Source organism: Melospiza melodia, chromosome 5, assembly GCF_035770615.1.
Source record: "Melospiza melodia melodia isolate bMelMel2 chromosome 5, bMelMel2.pri, whole genome shotgun sequence".
Classification (NCBI taxonomy): Eukaryota; Metazoa; Chordata; class Aves; order Passeriformes; family Passerellidae; genus Melospiza; species Melospiza melodia.
In genome coordinates, this window is record NC_086198.1 from 83,224,162 (window position 1) to 83,250,884 (window position 26,723).

The following is a 26,723-nucleotide window of genomic DNA, read 5'->3' on the forward strand; positions in this document are numbered from 1 at the left end:
GATAATAAAGTTAATCTGAAACAAATAAAATAGATGATAAACTGAAGGGTTTTTTCATGGAAGTGAACAAACTGGAAGGGCTGGGTTGGGTAGATGTTTGCATGCAAAGGGTACCTGGGGTACATGTCCTAATAGGAAGTTTGGAGGATCACACAGCATACTTGCTCAAGTACTTTATGCCAATGAAGCTTTATCCATCAACTATCAAGAGAGTGACTGCCAGCACTGATCAAGGAATGCTGCTCAGGTTTAGGATGAATGCACAGAAGATTTTTTTGCTTGCTTGTTTCAGGTTTATTTAAAACATATTCCATTTTGAGAAATCATTTTCACCAACAGAGCACTGCAAGGAATTACAAACCTGCACCTATGAGATCTCTGTCTATAGCACACGAGAGGGCAACTGACTCACTGCTCAGCTGCTTCCTGTCAAGACCTTTTGGCCAGCCTCTCCACAGTGCTTGATGAGGTACAGTGAAGCTCCAGCATTTTTAAAACATCTTGGCTTCAAGAGAACTTACCCGAGGCATGACAAACCAAATCTGCTTATGGTTAAAGCTCTAGCTTCCAACAGTCTTTCAACCAGATCTCTACCAAAATACCTAAAATTGACAGGTGTTTCTTGAAGAGAGATATGAGGTAAAATTCTAAATGATGGAGGATACCTACAAAGATCTTTCCCCACCATGTAACCTCCAGGCAAAGCAATATAAACAGAGCATACCTATTCCTGATTCCTAAATAATGAACTCAATAAATGTTCAACTGGAGTTTACCATCCTAGAGACACACTTAGAAGTAAAGAAAAAAAATTGAACAACAGATTCAAGAACAGTAAGACAATAGATGTACAGTACTGATGCACATGCAAAATACAAGAAAAGAATACAGAAAGTTAAGAGATGAAATTAAATAATTGAATTATCTAGGAACAAAATTGTTTGCAAGACAGGGAAATGGTAGTTCCAGACAATGAAATCTACTGATCAACAGCTTAAGCTTGAAAATGCAAAAATTTGACTGCCTCTAATCAGAAACTCATAGAAAATGAATTCTACAAAATATTATCAAGACTGAGCAGGGTCTGGAATGACCCTACTTATACGGAGCAATTAGTTTGTTGCATGCACACAAGAAAAACTTCTTGGATAACTTCTGGGTAACAGGTGATCATCAGTGCAAATGGGAGATTTTACATCCTGGTGTGATCTGTGCCTTTCAGGAGCAAAAGACCAGCAAGTACAGGGGACCTTCCATCAGCAGGAAAACACAACAGCCTGGAACAGATTTCTCCTTATTAATCATCATCCTCTGCATCAATTATTACAAAACTGCAAGACAAAACTAATTCAGAGCTGTCAAGTTTTTACTGCCTTTCTATTCACTTTAGACTCTTTGCACTGGTAACAGTCAAGCATGTATTGCTTTCAGACACTTGCAGGAGAAGTCAGCTTTTGCCTTAGGAGCAAAGTCATCTTTCACCTAGTCAGAATAATAAAGGATTTGTTTTTTTGTTCTTATAATAATTTCTTTAGAATTAGTATAATTTTTTGCAATGATTTCCAAAAACTCCCTATGAAGAATAAATACAGCAGAATTTCTTATATATTCAACTGCTGCAGCTATTGGTAGTGCACAGATTTTAAGTTATTTTACTCCGAAAAAGTAACATGATGAGGGGGTGATGTGTGTCTATCTAAGAGCATATACTCTGAAAGGTGTGCTCCTGGGTTGGGGTTGCATTTGAAGTCCTCTTGCTGCTAAATGCATATTCAATCAAAAGGGTTTGAAAAGACTCAGGTAGACGAATCTGCCAAAAATGCAAATAGTGCTGCTATCACATTGACTGCTCTGTATTGCAAATCATTAACCTGTAAATCATGGTGGAAGTACCTTGGGAAGTCTCTAGTAAAACTGCTTATTCAAAGTAGTCATCTTTGAGGTCAAAGTGAATTCCTCTGGATTTTACCTAGTTAGGTAAGGAATACTTCCATGGATGGGAGACTCTACAACCTCTGGGTGGCATGTTCTACTGCTTGCCTGTCCTCATTTTTCCTTACATTAAAAAAAACTTTTCATTTCAACTTGTTTACAGTCTGTCATTATCCTGCTATGCACCACTGTAAAGACTTTGACCCTGTCTTAAAATTAGAATATCCTGAGATGAAAGGGACCCACAAGGATCATCAAAGTCCAGCTCCTGGCCCCACACAGGACATCTCCGAGAGTCATAGCATGTGCCTGAGATTATTGTCCAAATGCTTCTTGAACTCTGTCAGGCTTGGTGCTGTGACCACTTCCCTGGGGAGCCTGTTCCAGTGCCCAACCATCCTCTGGTGAAGAATGTTTTCCTAATGTCCAAGCTGAACTTTCTCTGGCACAGCTTTGGGACTGAGGTTGACCTCAGGTCTTGTCAGTGCAATGAGGTCTCCCCTCAGTCTCCTCCAGGCTGAAAAAGGCAAGTGACTTTCAGCCACTCCCTGTATGGCTTCCCCTTAAAACCCCTCACCATCTTTGTTGCCCTCCTTTGGACACTCTCTAATGTTTGATGTCTTTCTTATACTGTGGCACCCCAAACTGCCCCAGCACTCGAGGTGAGGCTGTCCCAGCCCAGAGCAGAGCAGGACAACCCCTTCCCTTGCCCAGCTGGCCATGCTGTGCCTGATGCCCCAGGACAGGGCTGGCCCTCCTGGCTGCCAGGGCACTGCTGGCTCGTGTTCAACTTTCCATCAACCAGGACCCCCCCAAGTCCCTTTCTGCAGTGCTGCTCTCCAGCTTCTCATTGGCCAGCCTGTTCCCCACAACATGGGAAAGTACTTCACCCATCCTGTGATTCATAGTAGTAATTTTCCATTACACATGAGAAATTTGTAATTAGTCCTATAAAATTTTAAAACCCAATGAAACATATTTTGGGCAAGAAAGGTGTTAGAACTCTGAACTTACTATCACTACCAAATATTTCTTAATTGTTATCAGCAGATGGCACCAGATGTACTTGGTATGACCTGAATAGGTTTTTTTTCAAAGATGTTTTATTACGAGTTGTGACTATAGGAAAAAATTGCAAAGTTTTAAATTTGCATGCCTACATCTGTTTAAAACTCTGTTTTTGACAGTCGTTATAAAATACAAGGCAGCTGTATTTAGTCCATGTATAACCTATAATTTGAATCCAGTAGAACAGTCTCTAAAGGTCTGCAGACCTGATGTTATTAGGATAAAAGAGGACTGAATTTGTGTGATGGAATCTGATATTTTCTGCTTTTGATTGTGAAGGTAACAGTCTGAATACAAGAGAAAAGAGTAATTATGTAATATAATTATGACTAATTGCAATGATTTATTTTAATTCAAAGATCATATTTAGGATTAATAATTCCTCAGTTTACGTGCTGCACGAGCTTGTAACTATTCAAACCTATACTGTTAGCTATTCTGCACATCAACATTATGTGTGATCACTAGACTGCAATGCCTATGGTGACAGATTTGTCCGTCAGGACAATGAACAATAAGTTAAAAGCTCCCAAAATAGTGTTGAACAACAGTATTCCATTAATCAAAAACCAGTATATTTTCACTACAAGCTCAACCTTATAACAGAATTTGTCTTCTGACACAATGCCAAAAGGCAGTGAAAAGCAGCAGGGAATCACAATCCCCCTTGTACCTGCAATCCAGTTGTGTGAGGAGAAGGATTAAGAACACACGATTGCTTCTCAGTGTGCTTCATGAATTCACTCCATAAATTCACCCTTTTCACAAAAAGGCCACATTTTATTTTAACAACCCCACCTCAACAGCCACCCAACTGTCCCAGTGAAGTTCTTAGTTCTACTTGCAAAATTGTTCAGGTTACAACAGGAATACAATTATTTATTCTGAGGCATGTATCATGATTAGTTCAGCTAACTTGACCAACCAACAAACAGAAGGAGTAAGTTAACTCTTCTGTTCTCATAAACATTTCACCTTTTTTCTTCCTCTACTCAGACTGCAATGTTCACTATTCTATATCCAGTCATATTTCTATGAATCTTAGTAAATGTAGTAGAAATTATCAAGAAAAGTAGAATCAGTGAAGAAAGTAACAATGCCAGGTAGGTGGTCAACACAAAAAGTATCTCCTTAAGAAAGGAGTGTAAACCCCACTAAACATTCTTTCCTGATGAAATTTAAGAGGGACATCAAAGCTGTCTGTCACAGAAGTTTATTGCACAAACTGTGTCAGTGATTACAGAAAATCATCCAGATTTTGAAAGGACAAATTAGATTTCTTAAGATTAATAATCAAAAGAAACTGCAGCTGGTTTTGGATGAAGTAGTGTGGGCAACTCAAAACTACACCTCAGAACCTAACACTTTTTTTAGTCTGAGATAATGTGTGCATGGTTACATTGTCATAGGTTTGCTAAATTAAATATACATTGTACAAGATGCATAACCAGCTTGTGACAGTTGCACAACCCAAAGGAAACTACTAAAAGAACAGAACAACTCAAAGTTAAATTCAGGTATATGGTATGGTATAACAAAGCCATATTTGTGAATGGAAATATTTTAGAACATAACAAGGATATCTAGAAATAGTAAAGAGCTTTAAAAAGCTTACAGGAAAATTACTTTGGGATGGGAAACATGGCATTGAAGATACTTGACACAGCAGTCCAGAGAATCTGAAAAGATTCAAGTAATCTCCAACATTCCCTCTATAATTTTGTGCCTAAATTCCTTAACTTCTACACGAGCTTCTCATGTCTCAGTTGTCTCTTGGTGGATCATCTCTCCTGAAGATAGAACCTGATTCACAACTCTTTTTCTTTGGTTTTGTTTAAAGAGGTCACATTAATATTGCATGGAAAAATGAGCTTCCAAGAACACACAATGGTATTACAAGAAATACAGAAAATTAAGTCCATGAACAAAATGTCTGATCAAGCTTTTAAACAACTGTGATTCTATGATATAACAATGATCACATGTCACACTCTATAATACTCGTATCAAAAAAGGACCTATATGTATTTTTAAAGCATACTGTGTTTTTCCCTTAACAAAACAGAACAGCTGAACGTCATCATTGTGGAAGTGGAAAAGCACCAATCTAAGTTTACTCTGCTTACACCACCAAAAGGGTAGAGAGATGCCATACTTGGGAAGAAAGCATTTGGGTTTCAGACATATTGTTTAATGGCAACAATCAGTGTTTGATGACAAGAACTTTGGATTTGCTGACGTGTCTGCTGAGCACAGGACTTTCCTACAGACAACTGACTACAAAACTGGTCTCTCACTAATACATAGTGAAGTTGGGTTCCTAATGGGAAGACCTTAGCTGTTTACAGCATTTCAAGAGTTTGCCCATTTTGGCAGGAGTTTATCATCTTTTGTCCTAGATTCTACAAATAGGCACGTTTTGAGATCTTCTGAACAAGCTTCCTGATACAAAAAAAAACAAAAAAAAACCCCAAACCCACAATCAAATCCCCTCAAACTAAATTTAAAAAGCCATATATAAACTTCTTCAAAATAAAAGATTAATGGGACCAAGAAATGAACTCTCTAATTTGTTCAATGGTCTTTAGAGGCCTAAATTAGGTACAATAGCAAGAGAGTAGATCATCTTGAGGAGTTTGCAATCCTAACAAGTGTTACTCCATTTTAAAGACAGCCAGCCAAGAACTCTACAATTTTCTAACAACAAAAGAACATCTGGTTTGGGACCAGGTATAAGAACTATTCCTTAGCTAACCATTCCTTAGCTAAACAATTACTGGAAATTTTTTTTATTCCTTTCTTCATAAGTTGATACTTGAACTCAAAAACCTATAAAAATTCAGAAAGCAGACTTGGGACTTTCTTAGTAAAACTCTTCATCTTCGTCCTAAAATCCAAACCAGTTACTTGAATACCTCATAAATTGGTTTCACATGCCCTTTACTATTTTTTTCCTTTTCACTTCCTGTAATTTGAACAACTTTAAAGACTTTGCTAAAACCTGAACTGAAGCAATATTCTTAGTGAATTCTTACCCAAGAATACAGAAGTACTTCAGAGAATCACAAAAACAACTGGAAGTTTCATTTTTCAATAGACAAAACCTCTTTAACCTAGCATTACTGATCTGGCAGATCAAACCGAAAGAAAATGCTGAAAGCCAAATGTTCTTTGTGAGAAACTTCACTTAGAAGTCGTTCACACCACTAAGGTGAGGTCATGCCAAGTTTCACTTCTCCCATGATAGAAGTTCCTCTCAAGGAGTATCAAAAGAGATCATCTGCAGCAGGAGCATAAAGCAGGCAAACACTAAATAACATTGTACACATCAAGACCAAGAAGAGATCTGACAAAGTAGAAATTTGAAGGAATTAAAATATCTGCCTAGGTAGATGCCACAGAATTGGGCCTGTGATGAAAATATAATAAGACTTTAAGAAGTAATGAGGTGCCAACTTCATTGGACATTTTATTTCAAATGGAAAATAGCTGGTTTGAAAGAAAGCCAAGAGTCCAAAGGATGCACTCAAAATGCTGTTGCACTCCATTTCAGTTCTTTAAAATGCAAAAAAGAACTGAGTAGACAAGTCTGTACAGAAGAAGATTTTACATACCCCAGGTTCAAGGGCATAATAATCTCTCCTGCTACAGCAATTTAAAAGGGAGAAAACTAACTTTGCTTTTTTCTCCCACTTATGAAGAAGAGACAGTGTCTGACTCTAACTCTGTCAAAAGCAAGAGAGAGCTGTCACCCTAGCCATACTCAGCTATTCTGACACACACATACTAAACTCAAGAAAAATCTATTAAAAATGTAGTTACTGCATTCACAGTAACTTGATTCACATTTCTTCATTCACAAGAACTTAAGGAAGAAAATTACTATTTCTGCTTTTGTGGACAGTGAGTAAACCAAATAACATTCATGAAATAAGCTGATTTATCATTCACTCATGTACTGCTCTAACTTGATGATAGAGGAAAGAATAAGAACAGTCAAAGAATTAATGACCTACTAAATACTGCATTTTGAGAAGAAGTTTTAACCTCCAATTTGGATGTATTTGAAGTTTGCATGCAAGAAGATCCCAAATTCCATTTTGCAATCTGCAAAGCGCATTCTGTTGCCTAAAATGTGTTTCCCATTGAAAACCAGAAGTGAGAATTTAGGAACAGAAAATGTTTAAATGCTTCGGATTCCAGAGAATGACACCTGAGGTTGGCATGAAAACAAAGTAGCAGCTCATGGTAAAAAGAAAAATCCAATACAACTTATGAACAGGGATTCAAAAGAATGACACATACTGCAAGAGGATGAAGAGGAATGGCAAGTAGGAAGGGTAGCAGTTCATTTGATGATTCAAGTGAGAAAAAGATAAAGGAAAACCAAAGGAATAAAAAAGAGAAACAGCAGAAACATCTGTTTCAGTAGATTAAAAAAAAATTACTGAGGAAACAAAATTAACCCTGAATAATTTGATTCTTCCAGATTTTTCATAATACAAAAGACATGCTTTTATTACCTTTCTTTCGAAAGAGTGCATTTAGATAGTTTTCTGCTTGGCATTCAATCTTATCAGTGTTGGACTGGCCCTGAGATGACAGTTCCTCTGTAGGCGTTGACTGTGAAGAACCGAAAACTGATGCACGATCCTGGAAAACATAGCAAGATCATAACATCTTTCAGAAGTTAGTCTGCTGGTAGTAAAATATACAATTAAATTACTGAGCTTTGAATGGAATAGAACCACTAAAATCAAACTACCTTGAGTCAAAATGTGGAATTAACTTATTTGCAAAATTCAATTCTCTGAACTGAAAATTAGTGTTGGGGAGTAATATTTAATATAATGCTCATACTTACACTGGCTGTTTCTTTGTGTAAATTACAAAAGGAACATTTCTCATCCATAGACCAGTCAGTTAGCTCTTCTGGCTCACAGTCTTAAAGGAAGAAAAGAAAGCTAGATGTTTTAAACAAGCAAAAATGGATTTTGAGAACAACACACACTTCCTAAAATTCTCTTAAATAAATTCCATTACTAATATGATATATATTTATTGGTACAGTGCATTCAGTCATATTCAATACTTCAGATATTTTCAAATTCTTGTCTGGCTTTTACAGCTCAATTTAATAATAGCAGAGAGTGCTTTCCTTAGAAGAAAAGGTAAACTCGTGTCATTCAGTTAAATATCTGTCATAATTACTAGAGGCATCTGAATACTGCAAAGAAAGCTCTGAATTGCAGGCATCATTCTTTTTAACTCAAGTCTGCAAACTTGTGGCAAACTAAGCTAAGAATTAGGATACAGACTCCTTACCATGTGAGCTACATGCATTATTCTTACAGTATTTTAATTGATTTCATATAATCACTACAGGTAAATCCAAGCCTTATACTCGCTTGTAGCACTTGATTCATCTAGAAATGTACCTTTATATGCTTTATCAGAAAAGGTACTCTGGTCTAGAGGGAATGCAGGACTTAAACTTACACTGCCTATATCAAGTCCCATCTTCTACTGAATGGAGACACATAATCTACCTTCTTTAAATTAAGCTCCATTTCAAAAATTAAGAGTTTTCAGCGAATACCCTTCTCTTCACAAACACCAGTTACTTTAAAACTTTTCCCAAATCAACTGTGCTAGTAGTTAAAATAAAGCTTCTAATTTCTTGTTAAAAATTGCATATGGCAACTTATTCCAGTTTGCTTCTGTGGCAATTTTATTCTTGTACCCATGAACAATAACTAGGTATTTAGCACCTTGATGCATTTACAGAGACCTTCATTACCCCCTTAACACTTCATTTTGTGGCTAATTTAGTCCACCTGCTCTTCCTCACGAGATTCAACTCCATCTCTTCTGCACAAGTCTCAGCTGAACACCTGTTTCCTGAACACGGGGAGCAAGATCTCAAGATGATGTCTTTTACCTATACACCAGACTTCCTTACACTGCAGGCAGTACTTTTCCTACAGTATCCTAGCTATGCAGCAGCCTTTATTATAGCTGCAGTGTTTTGGCAGGTGAATCTAAATATGACTAACTACAACACCAAGGTCTTCTCCATCCTGTTCATGTGCTTACAACCTAAAGAACTTTTTCACTCCCATTATTAGTTACCAGGTATGTTTCCTCCTTTTCTCCATACCACTAAATTAGTCAGTTCTGTTCAGGGAGGTTTTTGAGATTATCTGCTTGCAATAGCACATGATGGTAGCCTGATCTTGGCTGGCTGCCAATCTCCCAATCCACTGATGCTCTCAATCCACTGCCCCTCTTCAATAGGGCAGGGGTGAGGAAATAGGAGGGTAGGGGAGAAAATCAGGGGGAGAAACTTGAGGGTCAAGATGAAGACAGGGAGATCACTTACCAATTACTGTAACAGGGAAGTCAGACTCAACTTGAAGAGAATCAATTTCATTTATAGCCAATAAAAACAGATTTGCATAATAAGAAAGGGAAAACACTAAACCACCTTACCACCCCTTCTTCCCAGGCTTCAGCTTCACTCCTTCATTCCTGACTCTTCTACCTCCTCCCCCACCCCAAAGAGTGCATGGAGGAAGGGAAACAGGCTACTCTCAGTTCATAACAGTTCCTCTCTGCCACTTCCCTCTCTTTTTTCCCTGCTTCCAGCTTGGGGTCTCTCCCATGGGCTACAGGCCTTCACAAACTGCTCCAGTGTTCTTCCCACAACTGCAGCTCTTCATGAACTGCTCTAATACATGTCTTTTCCACAGGGCACAGCCCTTCAGGAACAGACCATTCCACAGACCCACAGCTCCTGCCAGAAAAGCTGCTCCTGCATGGGCTCCTCTCTAGAGCTGCAGTTCCTGCCAGAGGCCTGCTCAGCATGGCATCTCCACAGGCTGTAGCTTCCTTCAGGGCATCTCCACCTGCTCCAGTGGGTCCTCCAAGGGCTGCACTGTGGATATCTGTTCCAACACGGTCCTCTGTGGCCTGCAGGTTCTACAGGCTTCACCATGCTCCTCTCCAAGGGCTGCAGGGGAATCTCTGCTCCAGTAACTGGAGCACCTCTCCCCTCTTCCTTCTCTGACCTTGCTGTCTGCAGGGTTGTTTCCCACTGCCCACTGTCCTCCACCCTCTTCCCACAACTGCTGACCTCTTACTTCTTCTCAAAGATATTATTAAAAAGGCAAAATAAGAATAAAATTACTCTGAAAAATAAAGGTTCTTCAGTTGAGCACAAACATAATGTAAGTAACTCCTTATTATTACTTAAATCTAGTTTGCTCAGCTCTAAAATATTGATTTAGAACAGAATTCTGTATTATTGTATTATATGCTTTCAGGGATGCAAAAGAGCAATTTTTACAGATTGGACAGCTGATGTTTAAAAACAGACATGGTATTTTTCTTGGCTGGACAGTACCAAGAGATAATGAGTCATTTTTGCTGAATTAATCTACCTGTCCCAGCCCATTAGAGCTATTCCTTTAGGATGTCTACAGCATAAAAACAACACTATTCCCTCACAACAAGTTCATTGTTTTTCTTGCAACCATGAAAACTCTATTTATGAACCTTGAGATTCTACACCTAACTCTAGGACAGGCTTTATACTTTCAGAGAAGCTCTTCTGCCTTGGAATCCTGAATTTCCACTGGTAAAAGTCAAACTAGAGAGCAATCCTTGTGTGTTGCCAAAAAAAAGATCAAACCTTGAGACACATCAGCTCCACATAACACTAAACCCTTTATTTAAAGCAATATAAATCATGTACAAGACTTATTAAGTCTGCCAGTGAGCTAAGCAGAAGTGATATCAGGTATATACAAGATATATCAAATGTCAGACAGTCTCAGGTCACCCCCACAGGAAACATCCTGATATCAGTATTAAGTTTTTAACTACAGATAGGCAGCCATACTTGCAGAAAAATCAGAGGCACAGACAGCACTTTAAGCTGAACAAACTTTCCTGCAGCTGCACTGAATTTAGGATGAGGATCATCTTCCCTCCCCATTTTATCATGCTTGGGGTCACATGATGAAAGATTTGTAGACAACCTGTAATGCTTGCTAGCTCATGAGAAAAGTTGCTAAAACTGTGAAAACAGCATTTTAATACTAATCACAGTACAGATCACTACTTGAAACCAAACCTGTTTAGCACAAAGGTGTTAAACTTATTTCCATTTATTAAGAATAAATTGGTGAACTTTGACAAAAAATAATTTTTTTTTTCATTTCTTAATAGGCTCACATTTGTGTTTCCCCAAACCACTTTTCCCAAGAAGTAATGCAAAATTAAGTAAATTAATTCAGACATCTGTAGTACTAAACAGATTCCATGTTTGTATCTTAAAATATGAAATAATTGTCTAGTAAACCTAAATACAAAATAAAATTTAAAAAAACATCAAAATAAAAATTAAGAATTCATCTCTTACTTACCAGTATTTTCTGATTATAATAATGTCCCAAAAGATTTTCCAGCTATTTATGACAATTTTGAACATATCACTGCCTTCCTTTTTATACAGCACTAATGCTTCCTAATAAGTACATTAAAACAGTTGAAGTATTTATCAAATCCTTCATATTTTTAATTTCATAAAACCTCCAATTCTATTAGATTTGTGTTTCAAATAAAAGTTTTCACTACTAGAAATAGTCCAAAAGAACATAAGGAAAAATAAAAGCTTTTGTCCTGTATAAAGATGATTTTTTCCTGGCAGAGAAAGAGCATTGGGAGCTGCTTTTTTCCAACAAGACAAAGCTTTTCCTCACTGGTTCAGAGAACAGAACTCCAGCACAAAATCCCCCCCAAAAGAAAATACACACATACCACCTGATTAGAGGAGCAGCTTTTTAACAGTTTAGCTAATTATCCATAAGTAGAATATAAAGAACAACAATTTATATGTGAATTTACTTAGCTGAAAATGGGTGTGGAGAAAGGATTAGAAAGCCCTAAAGATTCAATGACATAGTCTCAGTTCAGAGCTTGAACCAAGGTCAGATGCCAAGAAACAGAACTCGACCCCTCTGCAAGCAGAAGCTGCAGAACCCAAGCAGTCAGGAAAACAAACTGGTGCTGAATAACAGTGACAAGAATCACTTTAGCAATTACAGAGTAAATCCTACATACAAAAGAATTTCAAGACACAAAAAAATGTTTGAAAGGTATTTTCTTGGAAAAGTGTAGTAGTCTAGTAAAAGTGAAGTGTACCTTCTATCATTTAGATTTGCCATTGCAATTTATTATTCACTCAAGTAACTTAATACAATACAATATTTTAATCTATAAATCAAACACTATTTCAAGAAAGAACTAAGGAGGAAATATATCAATCATGTTAAATTTTATGCACATTATTGATCTCTTTCATGTCACAATAGATAAAGCCAACAACACAAGAGAATAAAATGCTATTGTATCTAAGCAGAATACATTTCAGCCAATTCTCACACATTTCTGCACAAGAAAGCTACATAATGTCTTGAGGTATGTTTGAGGAAACACACTCTTGCTGCTAATGAGCCATAATATTGCATATTGACAGTATTAGTTCAGTGGTTATGATGAGGAAAATAAACAGCCTAAAAGATGCAGTCATTCAGTCACATTGCTTAGAGTGTGAAAACCTGAGCTCTAATTCCACCAGCCATATTTTTTAAGTAAGGCAAATTATTTACTTTGTACCTTGGTTTCATTACCTGTGAAATGAAATGTGACACTTAGGACAGTGGAAAATTTTGTACAAATTTTACTTGAGAGTTCTGTATTAATCTTTAAAACAAAATTCAGACTTCAAATCAGAAATAGCCCTGCATACTATACTAATGATAGAGCTGACCTCTACTGTACCAATATAAACTATTTCACATGGCATTACTGAATTTACAGATATTATATCTTTAAAAATGAACCAAAAATAAGAGTAAGGTAAGGTGGGAATCCCAACCTACCAGCAGTTCTGCAGCAGTTGGCTCCAGAACTAAAATCAATTTTACAGATGCCTCAGACATGGAAATAGGCATTAATTGTTGAAGAACTCTTGCACATTACTGACAAAAATTTTCAGAAATTGAAAAAAAATAGCTCTGAGATGTTGCATTTTAGATAAACACAAATTTAATTTTCAAGACAAAGTCAAAAGGGCATCAAATAGCAAAGATATGCAAGCAATGGAAATATTAGATTTTAAATAGGTAAGAAATCTTCAACAGCATGAGGCAAATAACTTAAAACTTTACCCCTAAGCTCAAATACCTGCAACACATGAACTCTAAAGGAGCAATATAAACTTTATGGCGTAGGGTATCATGCCCTTTAACTTAGCTTAGACTTTGGCCACTACCTCATTAGCTCAGTACTTTCTGCCTTCTTACCCAAAAGAAAAAAAAAAGAAAAGAAAAAAATGAAAAAAAAAATAGAAAAAAGTAAACCCTTTCATGCAAAAAATAAAGCATTAACTACTAATCAGTGTAAAGCTCAATGCATACAACGTATTGGAATTAAAACTCAAAAAAACCAAAAGAGATACTGCACACATAACAATATCCTGTTTCCTTTGCAAATGTGCTTATCACAGCAGTTGAAAATACTAGTCATGAAAACAAGCTTTAATCCAACTGTACATATTTCTTAAGTGTTTTTATGTCTTATTAGCTGCATGTCTAGCTTGAGAAAGGAAAAAATATTCTGAAAGCATCAAAGTAGTATTCCAAGTTCCTCCCCTTCCCCCTGAAAATACTGTGTTATGCATATGATACAGGCCAAGGAACTTACACATTATGAAGGGGACAAAACCATAACCAAGTTAAAGCAATTGTTCTAAAAGTATTCTAAGCAGTACATGCCAGTCTGCCTCATGTGCTAGCACTAAATAAGTGATATGCTTTACAAATGACACTATCAGAAAATGAATTATGAAGAAATGAGATGGAACATTTTTACAGTTTCATAGCAGAAGTAACATTTCTTTAAGTCATAAAATGAACTTGGCAAAACAATTCTTTCAATACTTTAAAGCAAATTTTTGATTTGTAGTCCCCATGTTGTGAAAGATGAATCATTCCACTCTTAACTAAGGACTTATATGTTACTGACAGCTATTCCAGCAAAACCAAACATTGGGAATAATGCTGGGCTTCACAAGGCTGATGGGAAAGGTGTCTATATCCATACATGCTTGAACGTACTGGGACTTTACATATATATATATATATATATATATACACACATAAAGTACTATAAAAACTAAAAGTTTGGTGTGCATATAATAAAGATGTAAAAAACCATGATTATATAAAAAGCATAAACTTTCTTGACAACTACGAGACCCAACTAGCATCCATTACCTTCCTTTTACCAATTAATGTCAATGGGAAGCTGATCAGCTTGTCTGCCCTTTCTAATGGATATTCAGAAACAAAGTAGGAGATGCAGTATTCCAGAAGAGTGAGTCTTTTTCATGAGAGCTCTGTAGAAAAGCTTAGCTAATCCAAATTCCCCTGTATGGGAACAAACCTATGTATCACTCTCCCTAGTGCTTTGCTTAGGCACAGTATTTACAACAAAATTAATAAATGAACACTGGAAAGAAAAGCACTAGAAGATTTCCTTTTTCAAATTCAAGATATATACTTGAAACTACTTTTAGCTAAAAGAAAAAACAGTAAGTTGAAGTCATTGCACTAAATGCTGGCTCATTTACCTTCAAATAAACTGAGGTCTCTTCGTAGCCTTGGTCCATAAAGCCCTTCTAAAATACTTTCAAAACCTGGAGACAAAAGAAACATTTAAAATGGTAAATCAAAAGTTTCTTAAAAGAAAGCAAATTCTAGAAAACTGGCAACAAGTATCCTCAAATTATAAGAGCAATTCCAAAAATTGTTACATTTATCAAACAAATATTTACTCCTTCCACTATAGTACTACTCAATAGCATTAGAAGATAAAAATAAGACAAGGCAACTGCCATCTGCCCACAATCAGCCTATTAAGCCATGCCCCAACAACCTCATTAGACTTAAAATAACTACCACAGAATCCTAAAGGTGCTAGGATTAGCCTCCTAGCCCTAAGCAAGTGAAGGAGTTTCTCTCTTAGCCTGAGAATCAGTGTCATGGACAGAGAGAGGAAAAAATGAAAAGAAGAAAAAATGAAAAGAAAAAAAAATGAAAAATTTACAGATCAGAAACTTCTCATGATCTCCTGAAACTACATAATCTGAGCAGGCTAATATTACAACAAATAGAAAAAAAGCAATCTTCTTTTGCTTCTGATACCATGACAGTGCTCTCTAGTCCTCTGTATCTGCACAAAAACGTTTTAAAATGGAGGATTAGATAAATCCAATTATTTTACAGATTTACCAGCTAGTCTGTTTAGGTATTTGGTAAAAATTAAATACTTCAGTAAGGGTGATGAGACACAGAGCAAATCACATGATTGATAAATAAATAATGTTTGAAACCCCAAACCCACAAAAAAGCACATGACAGCTGATGAAATATGGTGACAATTTAGAGCATCAATATAAAAGAAGTTTTGTTCAATGCAGAAGCAGTTTCCAAGTGCCCCCCTTTCTCCTTCCAAATAATAAGCTTATTTGAAAATAAGAGGATAATTCAAAGCAGCATTTGAAGGTTCTCATTCTTTACACTAAAGGCCTGCCCGTAGCTATTTTGCTAGACCAGAACTTTGCAAGACTATTTTATCATCATACTACATAAAAGACACCAAAATCTTCAGGAAACAACTTCTATCAACAAAGAACATTCAGAATCGCAAAATTTGTTTGTCATGTGATGTCTTTTAAGACAACACAACATCCTGTTCCCTCCCCAAAAGTTATATTTACTTTTTGGTTTAGATTGTATGTACACTAGTATAAGGAAGAATAAATATGTACCATATTTGAAGCAGACAAGGGAAGCTATCTTAACACATAGGAGCTGTACGGTTTGACAAGTCAGATTTTGTTAAAATTTCCATTGCAAAGTAATTTTAATATATGGACTATACTGTGAAACAATTACAACCTCTACAAATCTGATATTTGAGCTATAAATGGATTTATATATTGAACTATATGGATTTCATTTTCCACTTTTTTTTGTATTACATATAATACCACAAGACAACACAAATTAAATGACAAAACCACTGTCCTCTAACATATACACACATCTTTTAAACAGCCTACAAGAACTAGAAAGCAAAAAGCCCAAAGCCCAGGCACACACTAAAATTTACTTTAAAGCATCATCCAGCAACTCTCAGATTCAATGTAATATAAATTCACATCCTATCAGCACTGCACAAGTTCCCTGTTCTTCTGGCTTCAAAGGGTTACGGACAACAGAGCAAAGAGAGATGAAGGCTGAAGCTAAAATAGCAATCCTCCAAACACAAGAGAGTGGAAATACAAACCACACCAGGAGCATTGCCATTCATGTTACACACTGTAAGCCATTTTAGGTCAGCAGCTAGTTCCATTCTGCCAAGTTACTGTCCCTGGGTAAAGAAATGAATGAAGCAGCACTTGGAGACAACCCTGCCTATTTCAAAAGGGCAAACGGCAACTCCTATTTTTCAGGACTTATCAGTCAAACAACAGGAAGCTCATTTACCATCCCAGTCAGCACCCAAAACCTCCTTGGTCTTTGGATCCCTACCACCCTTCCCACCCTGTGGAGGGTGGCACTTGTTTCTGCCTTTACTTTTGTCCTTTCCTGCCTGCCCTACTGCCTGCTCCTGCCTATGGAAAACCATGAGTGCAGAAACCCAGCTCTGTAAACAGCAGCCAGGCACAGAAAAATGCAAACCCCAAACAGATTTCCATACAGCTTGTATTAAAGATAGCAATTAGCACACTGTGGGAGTTGTTGGGTTTTTTTCTTTTCTTACTCTGAGGAAAAGCTACACCAGCCTGCTTCTTCGCTAATTCACCAAACTTAATTCCATCCTACCCATCCAAAGGGCTCTTCTCTTCCTGAAGTATTACACAACTTCTCCAAGGAACCCCCACAGACTTACCCTGCCCAATCACTTGCTTCCTCACCTCTGGACACTGGATGCCATCTTTTAAAAGAACACTTGTACAACCTAAGACCATCAAGAGAATATTTTTCCAGACCTTAGGCTAAAATTTTCCCAGAAAGCACCTGTGGTGCTTCCATGCTCCACAAAGCTCTATTACCTTTCAGCAGAATTGATACAATTTTAGTTTAACCTAAACAAGAAAATGTATCTTAGTTTCCAGTACTGACAAATGAATGCTGGCAAACGCCAACAAATGAATGCTGACGAATGAATACTGAGGAATGAACCTTTTCCTAAAATGTAACCATCTGGACACAAGCAGTTCAATAAATCTTTGTTTTCCTTCTTGAGTCAGTATGCTTAAGCAAACAGTAGTAGCAGCTTTGGAACTCTCCAGAACCTGAAGAGCCTACATAAACCAGTCAGAAATACACTTTGCTTATACTTTTTATGATTCACTAATGGAAAAACTTTGCTTCAAAAAAGTTTGACAGAATTTGCTGTCTCATGGTGTTTGATTGCCTATTTGATTCCAAACCTGATCTTTCAAAATTGTTACTTGAGATCTGACACTTTCTAGCTCCAAACTGAAAAGCAATACTTGGCTCTAGCAACTTGCAGTACCCCAAACCATCAAACTCCCTCTTTCTCTAATAAATTTATTGTATCTTCATGTAGAAAGAATCACCTTTCTTTATTGTCTGACACCTTTTAAAATCCAAGATAGGTTCCTCCAACAGTCTTCATAAGCAGAAATTTGTGATAGAGCGAGTCTCAGTTACAAGCTTTTACAGTTTGTATTTCTGAATAAAGCTGTGAACAGGTTTTTCTCCCTCCCACCTTTCCCCCACCACGGATGCTGCTTTCCTCACTCGGGGCTGGGATGGGACAGGAGGAGGGAGGCTGAAGCTGTGACCTCCAGCAACAGGAAGGGGGCTCTCTTTTCCATCGGTCCCTATTTGAGTACTAAAAGGCAAACAGCCCAGGAACAAGTTCTGTCAGGTCTGCCACAGGGATCACAGCAAAGGCCACCAAAAGGAAGCAATAGGGGACAGTAACTGCAGCTCCCATGGGGCTTCTGCCCAGCAGCTGGACTGGCTGCCACAGAATTCAGCTCTTACCTCCACTCCAAACCCAGAATGTTACAGAGAACTCTTATGGCTTATCTGGCTGCTGAAAATATCATGTGTTACCCATCTACCTGGCCACCATGATACTGCCAGAAGTGACCTCCAGCAGCCAGAGCTAACTACAGGAGCACAGGGGCAATGCTGAACAACACCAGGTGTCAATGGAATAAATAACAGAGCCCAGGTGTTGATCCAAGGTGAAGGCTTTCATAGGGCAAACAAACATCCTGCGGGATCAACAGGGGACTACATGGCTGCAGGCAGGACTTCAGCTCTTCTGACACTAGGATCCTTTAAGGAACAGAGTGCTGATCTATTTGATAATGCAAATCAGCACTGCCACAGCCTGCAGCTGTGGGAGCAATGGATAGCAATGCACTAAGCCTAGAGAAAATCATGAGGTGAAGATTTACAGAAATTTTAAGGCAAAGTTGGTCTAGGTTAATTCTAGACAGATATAGTAATTGAACAGTTATACAACACAAATTGAGGTTGGACAGGTTTAGCTATACATTGGCTATTATTATTTCAAAAGCTATTTATCTCCATAATTTCTAAGAAAAAACTTTAGTTACTTTAGCCTCAGAGTTGGATTCAACAGCCATCTCCTCCTTCCCTCCCACATCTTCAAAGTGAATGGAGACTGCAAGTATGTTTTCAAAAATTTGAATGACTCAGACTATGTGTTAGAAAAATAGCCAAAAAAAGAATAAATATCATGTAATAAATGGAAGCTGACATTTGACTACCACCTTGAAATGAACCACTTGGTGGGTCTGAAGATAGGAGTAGCACTTACTCTACACTTGGGAAAGGGAACAGAAATATATGCAGGTTATATTAAAATGTATATGCAGGTTGTATTAAAAAGTTATTGATAGGTTTGGTGCACTCCACATCACATGAATTTCTTGATTCCCCTAACCTTGTATAAGGCCATATTACCTCCTAAATTTGTATGTTCTTTTCAAATGAAAGTCCCTTTCATAAAAGCAGATATATTTCCTTTCCCCTTTGTCTTTTGGTTTCTTTACTAGTTTTACTTCTTTTGTTTCTTTTTTCTCTTCCCCTTTCCATGTTTCTGTTTAAGAAGCAATCCAATTTTAGAGCTTTAGCTACAAGGCTTTTTTTTAAGCCTATATTTGGGACACTTTACTAAAATGTAATAATTTTTAGTTAAAATATTAACAAAACATTTTTGTTTGTTCTTTTACTCAGCACTAGAACACAATAATACTAAATCTCAAGAGGTGCCAACCAAAACTTGTACAAACTATAATAGTGACACTAATGACCTCACAGTCAGCCACCTAAAAAAACCTTTTGCTTATACTTGCTCTCCCCTCCTCTGATCTGCCACAGCTTTTCCAGTTTAGGAAAGTGTAAGCTTTTTATCAGTTCATCTGCTTAAAGATAAAAGCACAAATACTTCTAAACAAATTCACTTCTGGTCTGATATTTTTCTAAGCCATACAAGAAACAGCAGATTAATGCTCCTTACAGAGACAGAAAATATTTAAATTAAGGAGGGAGATGCTTATCAAGATTGCTCATCTGATTCATAGTTACTGCTGTACTTTCCATCTGATGTGAAAGGTTACCCCTTAGATGAGATCCTATTGTCCTCTCTAAGTTGCTCTATGTGTTAAGGAATTTGGAAGATTTTGGGTGCATGCAAATGAAGTTCTGCTTCCTCCCTTCTTTTCCAGCATATCATCAGCTAGGCACAGGGTGAGCCTGCTGCACACTGCTTTGAAGGACAGGGCACACATGTGTATTTTTACTCCAATGAAATGAGACTTTCAGCTTTAAGCACTACGGCCTCTGGAGGCCCTGTAGGAAAAGAAAGAACCTTGAGGCTCTGTAAAACACAATTTTGTTAACCCACCCAAGAAAGTCAGCAGCAGTGTATGTTGAAATCTTCCCAACTTCTGTGTGCCTAAAAGTTTACTTCCATCACCCTTCATTTTGTGGCTTACTACACCAAGAATCACATTTGAGTTATGGTAGTTCAAGTTGTTTTACTGAAGTCCAAAACACTTGTTATTTAACTTCTCACATAAAATTAGGCCTCACCCCTCTTAAGTAACAAACATCAGTGAGGAAGATTCATGTATTCTCCTTATTTACTGAATTTAATATTCTCAGCAGAGAAAACAAAAGTTGAAGAAAAAAAATTGCACATTTTAAGCAGTGTGGAGTTTAGCCCATTAATTTTGCTTTTAAATCAAAACTAATGTGAAAGTAGGTTCAGAACTGCTGATTTCAATTCTTAAAAGTTGCAGAATTTAATAAATGATCTTTAAAATGTAATTAGGAAAATCCAAAGAATAAGATTACATTTAATGAGATTGAGCACTGTATTGCCACACACAGCATTACGATTAAACTACCTTCTTTTATTTTTTAGTGTGGGAACAGCTACTGTTACTTTACCCAGTTGTTAAAGGCACCTGGTAACAACTCATGAGTTCAGTTCCTGCATTTGCCTCTAAACACTTATCTAGCTGACACATGAGTTCTAATCCCATTCTGAAGTCATACAAGCTATATTTTGAGCTGGTATTTCTTGATCTATGAGGACCATTACATAATTTGTACGAGGAATCTCAGAATCTAAAGTCACATTGGAAGAAATTATGGACAAGTAAGGACTGAAAGACAGATCCTGCACACTGGTTTGTGTCCCAACCAACAAGCCAACCTCCTCTATTACCTGCCCCCTCCACCCCACACACACTTGAATTTCAGTAGCAGCAGCTTCATGCCAAGGTATAACATACAAACAAAGTTCTGAGCTAAAACTCACTGACATGACTGACATTACCACGAGAAAAATAAATTTATTTCCCCCCACTGTCCTTGTAACTTTGCCCTGTTTCATGCACCTGAAAACAGCATGCAATTCAAAACAATAGTACATCTAAATAAAAAACTTCACTTCTTCTCCCCATTCTGTACATTTTCATGACTGCACTATTTAGCTTGGCCCAATACAGGAGTATACATGGGGGAAGTTTTGTGGTTTGCCTTACAAATACAGCTACCTTGGATTAAAACAATCATACCACAGACAGAATTCAGCTTGATTGGTTTTGTCAAGTATTAGAACTGCCTTTAATTTTTTTCTTTTTAAATGTACCAAGGCAGACAAAGCACCAGTTGCATCTTCCCTGAAAGAAAATCTTTCACTTGCCAAATTCTCTCTCAATAGTGCTTCAATATTTACTGATAAATATTATTTATCATTAATTCAGGTGCAAGAGTAGGAAGCAGTATTTTGTTTTGGCTTAGTTAAAAAAGTCATCTGCCTTTCTTACAAGTTATCCCTTTCACAGGAAAGGGGCTTGGAGCTCATGCTGAATCATCTTTTAGCTTCTAGTCATGTTAACTTACAGCTTTCTGAAGTACACATTGTATTTTCCAGGTGCAGCTTGCACTCTAGTGCCCACCATTATTTGCCACTACAGAAGGGAATGGGTTTACCTGAAAAATGGTTATCTGCTCCAAACTCTTGCACCTTTTTTGTCTCCAACTGACAGGAAAATAAAATTAATTACATCAGAAACTCAAATCCTTCAAGAGTATGTGTCTATTACTCAGCCAGCACCAAGTTCCTTTGATATATCAGACACTCTCAATCATGTAGAAAATATTTTATGAGCTTTCTGTAGCTTGAATTCAAAATTTTGAAAAAACCCATAAATTAATTACATCCATTTTTAAATTATATCTAGTTATCTTTATCCCACCATTAGGATATAAGCAGAAATTCCCTTACAACTTGTTAAAGGAGAATACTCTGTAAAGAAGAGAGTTGTTTTAATATTTCATAGAAGAGGAGCAGAGTGTTTAACAGAGAAATTGAAATTAAGCATTAACATCTGTGTCTGCTTCTTTTGCCTCTCCCTTCCTTCCACAGGGCAGCAGCTGTCCTTTTTGCCCACTGTTCCCCCCTAACCATAGAAGGATTAATAATCTTAGTCTTGCTTATATATTGACATAAATCTCAAAGTCACATGGTTTTTATTGTTGATTATGGCTTGTTTTAGTTTGGTTTTACTTATATATTAGTTTTTAAATCTACTACTACAACAATCTGGAAAGGATTGACTATTGTATGAAACAACTGAAGCATTGAAATAAAAAAAGAGGAAAAAAACCTCCAAAAATACAAACACACAAACCAGTAATCAAACACTCAATCACCTTTTTGACATTTATACAAACGGCAAGAAAAAACAAAAAAAAGTAACTTGCTAGACAAAATATTCAAGATAGAAAGCATGACAATAGAAGCAAAAATTATTATACCTCTATTCAAACATTAGGACATATTCTGCATAGGAATGGAGCAGGGTGGGGGCTTCTGTTGAATGTGCTGTCTACCTTGAATCCATTTCTTGCTTACAGCACTAAAAAAGTTCTCTTATAATAGAAAGTCCTAACATTTAACTTAAAACACTCATTTTCTTTACCATATTGATTCAGTTCCCTGAGCAAACAGGAACCAACATACCAGAGATTCCAAAATGAAAGGGAGGAAATCCTCTATTTAGACTCCAATACAAATTCCAAACCATAGCTAAAATGATGCTTTTCCTTCTGTGCAGATCCTGACTCTAAGAACTAATGCAGCTGAGGACACTGCTGCTGCCAGCAAGACAGGGGGACCAAAGCTTGAAATGAGCCCACAGAACCACGTCACTTCTAACTGCTCACTTTTCACTTAGGATAAAAATCCTTGCTTTCAACTCTCTGTGCTGGGCTTTATTGTGGGGATGGAGGCAGTGATGAAATATAGTTTCAGAAAAATATTACATACATCAAAAGAACTTGCTGTAACATGAAGCAGTTACAAACATTAAGTTGAATACAAAGAAGGAGACTGACATTGGCCATACCTCAGAAGCAGAACAAAAAGAGGAAATGTCCTGCCTCCCCCCAATTGTTCACAATTTTAAAGAAAAGGGTGGCAGCCAACTGGGGAGGGACGGGGAAGTTTTTGTAGGTTAAATAAAGACTGCAATTAGCATCAACTTAGAGTTCAGATATTTATAAATCACAGCAAGAAAAACGAGGCTCAATAAAAAGAGAAGCAGTTTCATTCTCCCAAGTAATCTTCTACGCCAATGTGTCCTTGCAGACTTGTAAACAGGAGAGCCCAACATGACACCTTGTACTATACCTTCAGGCATTGCCAAGGTTAAAAGTAGATTTAATTTCTAATGTAGCAGCCAGATATTCTGAGAGAATTGTGTTATTTATAATTTAAAAGGCATAAGGAAGACACTTCAGAAGTGACTATGCTGCTCTGTGGATAGGGAGAGAAAAATGCCTCCAAATGACAGTTACTAAAACTTCATTTCTGTTCTCTCTAAAAACTCTCTTGGAACAGTAATCTAATTCCAGCTGCTGCACTGGGACATTTAAATATAGAATTGGTGTGAATATTGGTGTTCAGCCTGAAGCTTATCCTGCCTTTCTCTTTCCAAGACCCTACATCAGAGCTACCTAGATACCAACTGCTACCCAGAACAGTGCTGGCAATAATTTCATCAGTTCACAGCTTGTATCCTTAATGAAGAAAATTCAGAGGGAGGAAGAGACTGTAAAAGATTACATCCAGCTTGGAAAAATGCTCACCACTTCCTCGTTTGGTATCAATTTAAGTGTTTTACAACGTGAGGAGAACAATGCCCAAGAGTAAGACATAGAAACAACTGTCACTTTCAGAAAATCCTGTGCCTAAAGCATGTGTCTGTTTCTTAATAATCATTTTAAGATTTACAAGAGGACTAAAAAGTTTAGCTATTTTCCCTAACAAGTTTAGAATTGTTGGAGAAACTCTCTTCTTCTCCTTGAAGGCCTAGTCAGATGTTCACTAAACCACAGAAAAAAGTCAAGTGCACAGCGAGTCTGTAACAATGAATAGGTCACAATGTTCTTTTACTGCTATGCAGCACCACACATCCAAGCAGCATCTGAGAGAAAGTCTAGGAGGCAACTAACAAATAAACAGGTCTTGCACACTTCCTGGATTGTAAGAATCAAAGAACATTCAGCTTTCCACTAAGAAAACCTATTAGAAAAAAAACAAGTTATCAAAAAACCCCAGTACACTAAGCCAAAAAAAAAAAAAAAAAAAAAAAAATCCGACCAACCCCAACCCCCCCCACCCCCAAAACCAACCAAACAAAAAAAAAAAACAAACCCAAAAATCAGACCATTCCTAGCCTGACAGGCTTTTGAGAAACTGAAGCTTAGGATTCTGTGTTACATCATGTGTCTACTGCAAGCTAATGAAGTTACAAGCCTTCAGAGCATTCCAGGAAACTGCTGCCTGACACTGTCTTACAAGGAAGAGGAATTTCAAAGGAGATTCAGTTTCAAGGGAATTTTCAGGTTTCTTTTCAATTATAATTTCTGTGTCACTCAAACAAACTATTTCCCACAAATAGCTTTGAAATTATCAACTGGAGAAGTCATTCATCTCTCCCAACAAATTAATGTTCCTCCTATTCAGAAACTATTTGTTATTGAGAAACTATTTCCCAGTTTCTATTATTTAGAAAGTTTGAAATTGACTGAAATCCAGCAACTAGATTGCACTGAAATCAACTGACACTTTTCTAACCTGCTGAAGCTCCAGAAGGAACAGCTCTTGTATCAAGCTACCAAGCTGTAACACAGACAGTGAACTATCAACTCTGTAAATCTCAGTGTTGAATTCTCCAAAATATACATTTTCAAACATATCATTAACACAAATGCTGAAACCAGATCATTAAAAAACATTCTAGTAATCCTAGAAGTACCACAATGTTGGCATGAAATGAGTAAAACATACCTTTTAAATAATGGTTAATTTCTTAAATTTGTCTTAAATTCACTTTCCTGTGTTTTATAACACTTACGCCCATGTAGTTTCACCTTTAATTTACAGCCTATTTCTACAAATACCTAGTTTAAAAAAATAAACCAGCAATTCCCCCAAGCCCCTCTAATAGCCATCATTTCTAAATCCAGGCAGAATCTGGCTTTGCAAATTAAGACAAAATTTAGAGCCAGCAACATGTTAACAAGAAACCAACTTCTAGCTATTGAATAACTGCACTTCAAATAAAAATTTTCAACTATGCTTACTTTCTCTAAAAAATATGTTCTGGTGCTCAAGCCTTAAAATGCAAGTGCCTGAGATGCTCCTGTGAGATTGAAAGAACTTAGCTGAACTGTGATTTCAAACCAGGTCTTAAACATGCTGAGTGAATAGAAGAAAAGATGTCACTGCTCAAGGCACGTAGGCACTGCATCCCAGCTTACAGTGATGGACTCCAGCCTGGAATCTGCATCATTCAACACAACATCTGCTGAACTGGCAGAACATGCTGAAATGAATAGACAAAAGTTTTCAGTTGTTGAACTTTTGATTAAGAAGGCTGAATAATTTCATTTCCCCCTGGAGATCAGAAAAGCAGAAATACAGAAATAAAGACTTTGAAGACAAATTTTAGCTTCACATTGGGCATTTTCATCACATAAAAGGTGTCATGTGTAAGAAGAGAACAGGGAAAAGTCTCTAGGATTTGCTTTTAGTATTCAACACAATTCAAAGGTTAAGCAGGTGTGACTGGGGTTTGGTTTTTTTGGTTCTTATTTTTTGGTCTGGCTTTTTTTTCTTAAAGTAGTTAGGATGCATCTGTAAAAACTTTTTATAAACTTCCTCCCAGTCACTAAATGACACAAGATAAAGGAGAAAATGGTAAGCTTCAAAGTGTGGGACTTGAACCCATCTGCACTGAAATTCAACCACATACTAGATATGAGAATTTACTGGGAGGTTTTTGAAATGGTTTTGTATTAAATTTCTGATTAGATTCTATAAAATTCACATTAACAACTGTCCAACCTGAGTTAGGGAGCAGGGAGAACACCACAAAGGAAAACCAGATACATTTTCAAGTACCTAGTGGCAAGATTCTGAATACTTGAATCAGGTTGGGAACAGACAAGAGCTCTTACACAAGGCAGAAGGGTTTAAACAGCAGCTATCCTGTCTTAGAAACACTCTGCTCCTTCTCTATTCCAGCACTGTCTTTTCCTTAGCAAAAGCAAATATTCATTATTTCCATACACAGTAATTCTTACTACTAAATTTGTTAGTCTGCTTTAAAAACAAAGAGATACCTCTTCACTGTATACTGTGCAAAAAAAAGGGAAAAAGTGGATGTTCCTATTTTATTCCTTAAAAAAACAACTCAGCACAAATTCTGCACTAAGATCAAGCTGAAAAAAAAAAGGATTCAAATCAGTTGGTTTGGAGTTTACTTCTTGTTCTCCATAAGAACCATAAACTGTAAGATAAATGGAAAAGGCAGAATCTTTAGCAGAGTCCATTATTCCACTCACAGTTTACTGAGTTTCTTTGACCAAGACAGCCATAAACCCATTGCTTCCCACAAGTCTCAAGCAAGACAAAACAAGAAACTTCAGTACTGTGAACTGATCTGTAAGTAGAGCACTTTTCCCTCCTAATGAAACAATTTGGAAAAACTGCAATCA

General features: G+C 37.0%; 1 protein-coding gene across 8 annotated transcripts in view; it reads right to left on the reverse strand.

The window, feature by feature from the left end:
• LCORL (ligand dependent nuclear receptor corepressor like) overlaps positions 1–26,723 on the reverse strand; it is an 80,137-nt gene that overhangs the window by 41,637 nt on the left and 11,777 nt on the right. For 7 of the 8 annotated variants that reach the window (XM_063157702.1, XM_063157695.1, XM_063157697.1 and 4 more), the window contains exons 2-4: positions 14,699–14,764; positions 7,865–7,944; positions 7,524–7,653 (exon numbers count right to left, since the gene is read on the reverse strand). In XM_063157702.1, the coding sequence (XP_063013772.1) occupies positions 7,524–7,653; positions 7,865–7,944; positions 14,699–14,764 (276 nt within the window). Of the gene's footprint in view, positions 1–7,523; positions 7,654–7,864; positions 7,945–14,698; positions 14,765–25,484; positions 25,506–26,723 lie in introns of those variants that run through there. The other variant, XM_063157698.1, reaches the window with a different exon arrangement.